The sequence below is a fragment of the Balearica regulorum genome, chromosome 1, assembly GCF_011004875.1.
Source record: "Balearica regulorum gibbericeps isolate bBalReg1 chromosome 1, bBalReg1.pri, whole genome shotgun sequence".
Taxonomy (NCBI): Eukaryota; Metazoa; Chordata; class Aves; order Gruiformes; family Gruidae; genus Balearica; species Balearica regulorum.
The window spans coordinates 94,322,540-94,333,433 of NC_046184.1; the positions used below are offsets into that span (position 1 = coordinate 94,322,540).

General features: G+C 40.3%; 1 protein-coding gene across 2 annotated transcripts; it reads left to right on the forward strand.

Moving 5' to 3' along the window:
• Window positions 1-746: 746 nt before the first annotated feature.
• Window positions 747-10,157, forward strand: PCNP (PEST proteolytic signal containing nuclear protein). 2 transcript variants are annotated; one of them, XM_075767046.1, is made up of 5 exons: window positions 747-868; window positions 4,389-4,609; window positions 6,571-6,645; window positions 7,156-7,211; window positions 8,172-10,157. In XM_075767046.1, the coding sequence occupies exons 1-5, from the start codon at window positions 814-816 to the stop codon at window positions 8,299-8,301; spliced, it is 537 nt and encodes a 178-aa protein (XP_075623161.1). In that variant the 5' UTR covers window positions 747-813; the 3' UTR covers window positions 8,302-10,157. The 2 variants fall into 2 exon arrangements, with proteins under 2 accessions (XP_075623161.1, XP_075623172.1); XM_075767057.1 differs by lacking the exon at window positions 747-868 and adding an exon at window positions 4,186-4,365 and having other exon boundaries at window positions 4,441-4,609; window positions 8,172-9,978.
• Window positions 10,158-10,894: the final 737 nt, after the last annotated feature.

A 10,894-nucleotide genomic window follows, 5' to 3' on the forward strand; every position in this document is an offset into this window, starting at 1 on the left:
TCAGGCTGCAGAGCTACCAGGGATACGTCAAGTATAGTTCGTTCTGCTGTCTGTAGGATGAGGAGGGATTTCTTTGTACCTTTATGGGTGCTTAAATATTTTTTAATGATGTTGACTACCCCAGTGCTTAAACTTGATTGGGGGAGGGGGGGCTTTGTCCTGAAAATTCAAAAACTAGGAGTGGGGAACGTAATTCCAAAGAGTAGGCTCATTTACAGGGGGGGTTGGTGGTGATCTGTTCCCTGTTTTGCCTTCTCCTGCCCTCCATGGTGAGGAGGGGTTGGAGGACAGAGGACGCGCCACCCCAACGCTGCCCTTCGCTGCCGGTGAAGCGCAGGGGCCGCTGCGCAGGGAGATCCCCTGGCTTGGAGAACGACTTGCTTCCTTTCGGCTGCCTGTGCTTGGGTAGTACGCAAAACTTCACCCTAGGGCAGTGCTTTTGTGCGTGGATGTGGTTCTTCTGGACACTGGTGACGTGAGAGTTCTGCGTGTGAGGTTGAGCCTCAAGGCTCCCCAGCGAGGGAAGGAAGTGGTCCTCTGGTGCGCAGCGCCGCCTCGTTTGCCCTTCGCGCTCGGGCCTATCCGCCGGAAGCGCGTTAGAGTAGCGTCACTCGAACCTTTCCCGCCCCCATAGCCGTCTCTGAGAACAAAGCTTCCTGTGCGTCATTCCCGCTGCGCCGTTGAAGGCGTGGCCGGCCCGGCCGCTCTGGCCTCCGCCCGCGCTTTCTCTATGGTCGGGGGAAGGCCGAGGGGGTGGAAGAGCCGCGGCGGGGCGGCGCGCATGCGCAGCGCGGGAGGCGGAGGCGGGGGAAAATGGCGGACGGCAGAGCTGAGGGGGAGAAGGCGAAGCGGCCGCAGCCCGGAGGAGGTGAACATGTAGCGCCTCTCGCCGCGTAGCTGTGGGGTGGGCAGGGGACCTGGGCCGGTCCCCCAGGGGTTGAGGGGGTCCGGGAGTATCGCTTCCGGCCGGGTAGGCCGGGGCCGGGCCGAGAGATGCCCGGCCCTGCGGGGAGTGGGGGCGGTCCGGGCCTGAGGGGGCTGCGCTGGAAGAGAGGCCGAGGTCTGGGCCCGCTGCCCTCACGCCCGAGGGTTAGCCTCAGCCTTAGAGGAGTTTTTTTTAAAAAAAAATCTAACAGCTTCTCCTTGTTCATGTAAATGCGTTATTTCTCTCTCTAAAAAGTACACGGAATAGTTCTGCCGTGTAATGAGAGAAATTTGGCTGTTGCTGTTGGCAGGGATGAAGAAAACACCTTAAAGATTAGCTTTTAACAGCTGTGCTACCTTTTCAAGAACGGGTACTGTGAATATTCCTTATCTGCTGTTTTAATCATCCTGGGTTTTTTGCTTGACAGCAATTTGCAAGTTTTTTTGTTTGGTTTTATATTATTTATATTATGACTTGGATATTCCTGTCATCTTCTGTACTACTTAATCAGTTTTCCTAAATTTTTTAATCCTGTGTTTCTTCTTTTTTTTTTTTTTTTCCCTCCTGACTTAAATTTGAGATGATAGTGTCTTTGCAAATACAAAGCTTCCATTTCCTGGTTTGGTTGGTTTTGGTTGGTTTTTTTGTGGTTTTTTTTTTTTTTCTTTTTGGTTTAAGTATATCTATAGGGCGTTTATTTGATCTGTTGAAAGATTAAATCAAGCTTGTAAACCAGTTAGAATAACCTCAGCAGTGAATGTTATTTCTGACAATCACAAAATATGAACAGTAATACATGATTTTATGTAGTTCCTTGACTCTTAGTTCTCTGTTGGTTTTGTTGGGTTTTTGAGGTTGGGTTTTTTTTTAGTTAGTAATACAGTAACTGGACAGCATCAGTATGTCAGTTATCCATACCATCTTATGTACTGGAACATGATCTTAATGAGTTATGGTACATTGGCCCTAAGGAAGGTGATTAATCCCTGATGATTTTTGACAGCAATTTGGTCTTTAGCTTTTGCCAAGATCAGTGGGGTTTACCTTAAAGTTAACTTAGTTGTGAATGGTTTGTTCACACCACTGCCACCAGTGGTCACGCCCCAATGGGCAAGACATCCTGAAATACTGTACAATTAGCACTGTCAGTCTCGTCATTTAAACCAACTAGTAGTGGAAGTTGTTCACTTACGTAGCTTGTTGATACTCATGAGAAAAACTCATCTGGGAAGTAGGACAGCTTTTTATTACTATGATCCATGAAAAGAGCACTGGTCAGGCTAATTTTCAAAGTAGTATTGGTGCTTTCTGTAAGTGAAGTATGACCTCCTTGAGATCTCTGGGAAATAATAAAGAAGCCTTAGTATCTTGAAAAATATATAAGCATTGGCATGGGAGATGGGAGAGACCTGTTTAGTGGATAATATATGTCTGTATTTCTAACTATTTCGTGCAGAAATAGAACAGCACAATGGCTCCCTCCCCATCTAGCCCAGTTGTCCTATGCCCTTTATAGCTCCTTCAGCAAGTGAGAGTGTTTCTTTCAGCAGTCTACAGTTCATCCTAAGTGGAGTCTAGTAGAAGTAACATTCAGAAAGCAGTGGTGATAGGAACTAATATTGAGAGAGAAGCTATTGAATATTTTGGTGAGAAAACAGATGTGGGTAGATTGTGTTAGGCTTTATCTTGTGCTTAGACTAGAATTTGCAGTCAAAGAAGCAAGCCATAGTGCAATTAGCTTTGAGCTAGCATTAGCTTAGGAACCTGGACTGGTTCAGTGTGCCCTGAGATTTGGGCTGCTGCGGATTTTGTATCTAATGAAAAAGATGACTTTAGGCCTACAGTTCCAATACTTTTAAGGCCAATGAATTTCCTACTTACCCTCGAATCACCTCACAGTCTATAGCGTACCTAAACTGGACTTGTAATTGAATATTCTGCTTAATGAACTAGCTGTAAAGAGCTTCTCATAGCCTTGAAGACAGCTGTTTGGAAAACTGTGCTAAGACAGCAACCAGTACCCAAGGTCACTTGTGTAAATTTTGCTTGTTTCTCTTTCCTCCTTTATTTGTCACTCTTATATCTTTACTTTCTGGGTCAAATTTCTAGTGGTGCATATTAGTACCATTTTTTAACAGAGTGAAATTGATTAAAGTTACTGATTTTTTTTTTTTTTTGTGATCTGCCATGTTTCCAAAGGTGAATAATAAATCCATTTTTGTTCCAATCACTTCTTATCTTGATAGCTAGAAGAGTGGGGTAGAAAGAATATGTTCTGCTGTTCATGATTTGGGAAATAGCAGAAAAATATATATAGATGGTGTCCCTAGTTTTTCTTTCTCCTGATGTTGTTCGCTTCCTTTTTTTTCTAAGAGCTACAATCTTGTTGACCTCCAGTTCAGACTAGCTTCTCTCCCACTGCTCTATTTTACTTAATAGCTTTTTTCTGTTAGAGAGCAGTGCAAAGAACTTTCTTCCCTGATGATCTGAATTTGCTGTGCACGGAGGGTCCTGTTCTCCACTTGATATAATGAGGAACTGGTGCTAGCTCCAGTTTTTCTTAGACTGATAGTGTGAGCACTTTGCTGTCCACTCTGTCCACTCCCCAATGCATGAGGTGTGTTGTCTGGTTTTTTTTCTTTCTTTCTTTCTGTTACTGCAGTGATTTGCTTATTGCAGCAGCAGAGAAATGTATTTTTGCTGAAACATTTACTATGCTCAGTATGAGTTTTCCAAGGACACCTTTGTCTCTTGGTGTAGCTGAAGAAGCCGAGTGTATAGGAATGAAAATGCGATTTGAGTGGTTTTTCTCTGTGGATCATTGTTCGGCTGCTGTGTTTTCCATGACTTTATACAAAACCAGAAAAGATGAAATTTATATATATGTTTTTCTAGTGCTGATTTCTTCCTCAAGCAGAGCTTGGCAGATTTATTACAGATGAGATGCGGACAAGCAGTGACTTGAAACGTGATTGAGACAGCCATCCTCACTGTAGTCACTTCCATGATTTTAGAGTTGTGCCAGACGAGCCTAGAGACTGGCATGGACATGTTTTTGTAGAAATTTAGTAGAATTAATTTTAACTTAGATTATCTACTCTAGATTTGGAATTGGGATTCCAATTATGAAAGCTTATCTATAGCAATTTAAACCCTAAAAAGATTTAGTGATCTACATTTAATTTACTACGTGAACTTTGACTTCCATACTAAATAAAGAGATGGTGCTTCAAGATTGTTTTCCTGGCTCATACACAAGAAGTTCTTTACAAGTAGTGGAGTGCTTGCAGTTTCTTCTCCTCTTTGTGTTTTGCTGTCTACTAAATGTACGTTGGTGGAAACTGCTGTCACTAAAAACACCTTACCTATTGCACCCAAAGTATAATGCTTTTTGAGGTTGCTGCTCCCATCAATCTGCTCAGTAAAAATAGCTCATCTTGGTAAGTTGTTTCGACTTCACCAGGACCTGAAGAAGAGGCAGAAAAACCTGTGAAAACTAAGACTGTTTCTTCCAGTAATGGAGGAGAAAGTTCGAGTCGCAGCGCAGAGAAACGGGCAGCTAATGAAGAAGCTGAAGACTTCACCACAAAGCCTGCTCCTGCCAAAATGTCCAAGTTTGGATTTTCCATAGGCAGTCAGACAGCAAAGAAGGCATCTGCAATATCCATCAAACTAGGAGCAAATGTAAGTTGTCTGAGGGCTTTTAATTTTAAGGAAAGTGAGGCAAAGGGGAAATACTTTGGGGAGGTTTCCCTGCAGAAGGAAAACCTTGAATTAGATGTGTGGAACTTGGATAAAGTTTAAGAAAGCATTGCAGGGCCAGCTAGTCATGCAAATGTAAGTACTTCAAGATGATTAATACTAGGTCAGTTGTCTCAGGAAGCATAAGACTTGATTGAAATGAGCTGTAGATCTTTGAACATACAGAATAATTTTGTAATGAGATTTGATAAGTCTGGAGTAATTTCCTGAGGGAAATGAACAGAGTTGTTAAACTGTTCAGGCTACTTTGAAATGAATGCTGGGAGCTTCATTGCATAGGATGCTTAAAGCTACAAAAAAGCAAGTACTCTCCTAGATGGCTTAATGGGTCGTCTTCCACTCCAAAGATCTTATAGCACGGGGAACTATAGTTTATTTTTCAATGACTTTGCCTGTTCTTTGCAAGGTCAGTATGACTCATTTATACTATATGCTTTGTTACACAGGTTACTAAGAATTTTGATCCCCTTTATTGTCCAGTACAAGGTATCCTTGTGCTTGTTCAGATGTGAATCTGATGCTTCTCTTTACTACCAAAGTAATCCTCTACTAGCTTGGGCAAGGACAAGCTAGATGCTGCCTCTCTATTTAATACGGTTCATTTACACTTCCCACGTCCCACTGTGGTGGATACATTATAAGTCCCTGTCTGGTTTAAATTCAAACTGTAATCATGAAAGGCTTGCACCTGCAATGCCAGCATTTTACAGATCTGCAGAAGATGAGAAGAGCGCTCTGTTATTTTGAGATTGGAGGGAGATGTGGGTTGGCAGCATTCTAGGGTATAAATGCAATCAAGTCAGCTCAGACTTTGGAAAAATTGACAAAGCTGCCTTCTCTGAGCCACTAGCAAGCTCCGATTTCTCATGTAGAAAGATACTTCCAGTGGCAATAAATTTGGCACAGGATTTCTGGCTCACTGAATTTAGTGGGTGACTGACAGTGTTCCAGATTGGACAGTGCTGCATCTTACCCTGTTTCTTTTTAGTCATTTTTACTCCCTTAGTATGTTACCCATTCCTGTGGAGCTGATGCTTCAAAAAATGGCAGAATATTTATATGTTGTACACTATTGGTGAGAAATAGCTGTAGGCACTCTGCTGCAGTATCAGATTCAAAAACTGTGAGTGTCTATGAAATAATCATTGATGAAGTCAAAATGGATGGAGCATTGTACATAGTTGATTTAGATAATTGATAGTACTGTAGAAGCAAACTGTTACTGCTGACTCAATGCTTTCTTAGTGGTCTTGACATTACTTTTGATATGTCTGCTGTATTAAATGTGATAATCATGAGTTTGATATCTTCTTATGCTTTAAATAGAGGAAGGTATTTATTGGAAATCAAATACCTTTTAAAGGAGCCTGATATTAGTCAGACTGTGTCATGCACACTGATGCTAGTTATAAAGTATTGAATTATTTTAAGCCAGAAAGCTGTTATGTTGTTAAAAGACAAGAAAATAGATGGACTCATCTTCCTGGCACTGATGGATAAGAATACTCAAAAAAATAATGGAAACGGTGACATAGTAAAATTTTGAATACAACTTATTCAGGTTTTGATTTAATTGTTCATGTCACGCACCAGTGGCTGCGTACCCCTGCAGTGTGCTAGAAAGTTAAGACTTGCTTGTGGGGAATTGTAATGTGAGAGGGCTCAGCTTGCTTTTCGGTGTCTCTAGTGCAAATGAGCAGCCATTTTCTGTTTTCATTAGAGAGAAACCTTTATCTGCTTGATTCAACCAAAACCACTTTTACCCCTTGTTGCCCATTTCAGTGAAGATCTTTGACTTCATTTTACTAAAATATTTAAAATATCAAGGGTAGCTTTTTTTGAGTTAGTAGACTTACCTTACTTGTGCATTTGGTCTTTTTCAGAAGCCTAAAGAGCCTGTTCCAACCCTTGCTCCAAAAACTCTTTCCGTAGCAGCAGCTTTCAATGAAGATGAAGATGTGAGTAATAAGCTAGCAATCAACATGACTTAAAGTACCATTATGGGTTAGAATTAGGTAGAGTGAGTGGGTCGTTTAAGGTTCTTTATATAATGTCAGGATTTTTCAACCTAGAAACATCTCTTGTGTTTCTGTATCAGAATGTAAAACTTTGTAGCTTTGTGTTGGTTCAAGAGATCATTGAAGTGTTGACAAATTTCCCTGAAAATGAGATGCACAACATAATTTAAATTAATGATTGCTTTCTCTGGGCTTGATAAAGGAGAGGCGAAGAAAAGTTGTGCTTCTTCCACTTTGCTAAATATTTAATTGTTGTGTTGTTACTGCTCCATCTTACACAGAGGTGAACAAAGGAATTTGTATTGCTTTCTATAACCTTGTAGGACCTCTGTTTTGTCCTCAGCCACTTTGCTTTCCTGTAGGGCTGTAGTCCATACTGTATCTTGTCAGGCATTTGAAATATTCAAAATATAGCAGCCAGCCACACTCTAACCTCCTTTCTTTCTGTAGAGTGAACCAGAAGAAATGCCTCCAGAAGCCAAGATGCGCATGAAGAACATTGGAAGGTAGGTCAGCTTTTAACTATGGTTTGGAGAAGGGTGAGTGCATGAAAATACCTTCTCGAGCACAGGTCAGATCTTGCAGATGGTTTAGAAATAGAGGAATATAGAATAGGTTCAAAAAGTTTTTCTCCTGAAACAAGAAAATTTTAATATAGTTATTTCCTAATGTTTCGCCTGTTCATTAATAGTACATTTTCTTTTGCATTTTGAATCTTATTTGCCACCTTCTGAGGAAGAAATTGGTTCTATATGAAACAGAAGCTAGCTAGCTTTTTCAGAAGGTAGTAAGTGGGAGTTCCTGCTTGCTGCTAAACTCTCTCTCTTTCTAGTTCTCCATTTTATAAATTGCCCTGAAGTAGGGTAGTCTGCTCAGATTTTTAAACTTCCATGCAAGGGGAAGATGAGAATCATCTCTTGCAGAGAGACAAAGAATAGCTTATTTACTTTTAAAACAAATATATATAAGTCTTTTGCTTGACACAAATTTGAGTATTGGGCCAATCCTGAAATAAATAGGGACATTTTCAAAGGAGGCTTCACTTAAGTTAGGGATCAATTTTGAGCATATATATTTTAAAGATGTTTATCATGATAGACTGCTTTTAAAGTCAGTCCCCTGGAAGCTCTTTACTGTTCAGTGCAGTTTTTTCTCCAGTAGCAAATTTGAATCCTCAATTTTGTAGCCATTGCAACAAATTCTTCACAGCCAGCAGCTGTTACTGTCACTCCCACCTCCTCTGCTGCCCCAGCTCATTGCTCTGTCTTGACCTGCTGCAGAGAGATCAGTTCTGTGGCCAACTTTCATTTGCAAATAATGAGGACTCCTGATGTCATGGAAAGAAAAAAAAGCGTCGTAGTTTCTGGCAGCGTGTTGGACTTGAAATTGATGTTTTCGGTGTCATGTTGCACAGACTACTACAGTTGAACTGATTTTCTCAACTGATCTTGTTTTACTTTTCACAGGGATACACCAACCTCAGCAGGACCAAATTCCTTCAATAAAGGAAAGCATGGTTTTTCTGACAACCAGAAGCTATGGGAACGAAATATAAAATCTCATCTTGGAAATGTCCATGACCAAGAAAATAACTAAATGATGTGGATTGAGAGTTGGGTGTTTGGGGGGAGGGGAGGGTGTAACATTAAAGGAACAGTTTCCTTTTTTAAGAATGGTGTAAGACTATCTTTGGAGCCACTTTTTTAAGATTTTGAGTGGTACACTAATAACTGAGTTTGAAATTAGAGGTAATTTATGTTTTGTATACAGATTTCAAGGCATTTGCTAATTTTGTAGTTCCATGTGATTAGTTTCAAAAGGTTACAGATAATAAAGAAATTGGAGTGGTACCTTTTTAAGATTTTTTTTTTTTTTTTGGTCAGTGATTAAGGTGGATGAAAAAGGTTACTGTCTCTTTAATCAGGTTAACATTGAATGCTCTCGCATTCTCACTTCTGGCTCCCTCTGTGTAACAGGAGAAACAGTTGACTCCTAGGAATACTGCTAAAGAAAGTAAGCATTGTCTTGTGCTAGAAGTGTGACTGGACTATTCATTTGAATATAAACTTATGCAGGAAATAATAAGAACCTGGATATTTTTATTTTTTTTCTCCCTGCAGTCACGTTTTGTTAAGTCTCTGCAAACTAGAAATTATGCTGCTCTGAGTGGCTCTGGTAACTTAGCTCTAATCTTGTTTAAAACTTCATGTAGGATGTGTAACCTTCTGTGGCCTGTTTCATCCTAAGGAAATGGGCCTTGTCTGTATATTAGATACAGTCTGTAAAGAATACTCACTACAAAGGTAAATCAATATTTTCAGTGTGCTCCTCTTAAATCATTAGCCTTGAGTAGTGCTTGTTAGCATTCCTTGTGGTACACAAAAGCCACCACCAAAAAAGACAAGCTAATGTACATTAAGCTTCACATTTGGTTGAAATACTTTTCTTTACTATGCCTAGAAGGAATAAAAGCCACACCAAAAATCGGTAACTCACTGCTTAAGTATGAAAAATGTAAGATGCGCTTTCCCTGTCTTGTCATTTAAAACAAAATGCCTTGATGCCTGTGACCTCAGTGGACACTATCAGGTTAAAGACGAATCCTATATTTTCAGTCCTAATGCTTCTAACAAGAGTCAACTTCAGAAATAAAACTTGACCTTTTCCTACCTGTCTGCCTCTTGCTGTAATTTTCAGCAAGGACATTAGTCAGGTCAATTTAATTTCCTCACTTTCATACTGCAGAACAGTGCTGTAGGATTTCAAACCTAGTAAGGACTGTTTAAATTGCAGTCTAATTCAGATTGTATATTTTTAAAACATTTTACTAGCAGAACTGGTTAAACAAAAAGTTATCAACAGTAACACACCCCCCCACACACACCCATACTAAATGTAAGGTTCTTTTTAAACTCAGATACCTGATAGTGTCAACCACTGAATTAACTTCAGCCTGGAACAGGTTGTAGAATTCAGTATGTTAATTGTTTTCATCCTGCCTCTAAAACCTTTCTTTATGCTAAAGTTGAACCTGCAAGTGCAGAAAGGAAAGTGCATCTTTAAGTGGTTTTTTTTTTTATTATTTTATTTTAGGAAAACTCTGACCACTTAGACTTTTGAGTTTGTAAGTTCTAAGAAATATTTTTTTGTATTTTTGTATTGTGTGTGTAATCTTTTTTCTTTTGAAGTCCGATGCAGTTGAATACCTGTAACTATTTTCTTTCAAAGCCTTGTTATAAACGTAACATAAAAATGTATACATTATTTTTTTTCCATAGCAGAAATCTTTGGGTTATTTAAAACAAAACACACTTTCAAAACAGACTTTCAGGACTTCCAAAACTGATTTGGGCATTACTGGAACTAGGCAAGGCAAAATGAAGCATTTACTTTTCACTTATTTTCATCACATGTGGTTATGTTTGTTGAAATAAATCCCTTTAAGATAGTGGTAATTCACAGTGAATAACTACTTTATCTTGCTCCTTAGTAGTTACTTGATACTATCTTGGTCACTTGTATTAAGAAAAAGCAAAAGGGAACTTGGAGTAAGAGGATGACTTTGAGACCTATTCTTTTTTAGTTAGCCTGCCACCAACAATGTCTTCCACATCTTTGGCTCAAGTAGACAATCATTTCAACAGGCTTTCCTGGTACTTGAAAATCCTTTAGGAAATTGCTAGGCAGAACAGCAGTCATGCTAGGATTTACCTTCCGTGCAAGTCAGAGAGCACAAGTTGTATTTCTCTTACACCTGTGGTCAATAAATATAATTCTAGACATTGTGAGAGACTGCAGCAGCTTCTAGCTCTCAGCTGAAGGTGAGCAGAGATCCTGCCTCAGGAGATGTATGAGTTCTGTTCCTTCTCAGTGCTTCACAGAAGAAGATTGATCAGGATGGCCTAAATCCTCTTGGGACTGAGTGCCTAACAGGCTTGATCTTGTAGCTGCAAGGGTGTCTGCTGGTGTCTGGTGTCGCTTACAGGAAAGATCTGAAAAGTATCATCAAGGCAAATTGCACTGGGTCTGGCTGAGGTGGGGTTAATTTCCCCACAGCAGCCCTCGCAGCGCTGTGCTGCGTACAGGCACCAGCAAGGTGTTGGTAACACACCGGTGTTTTGGGAGCTGCTGAGCAGCGCTGGCACAGCACCACGGCTGTGTCTCTCCAACAGCCCCCTCACCAGCAGGC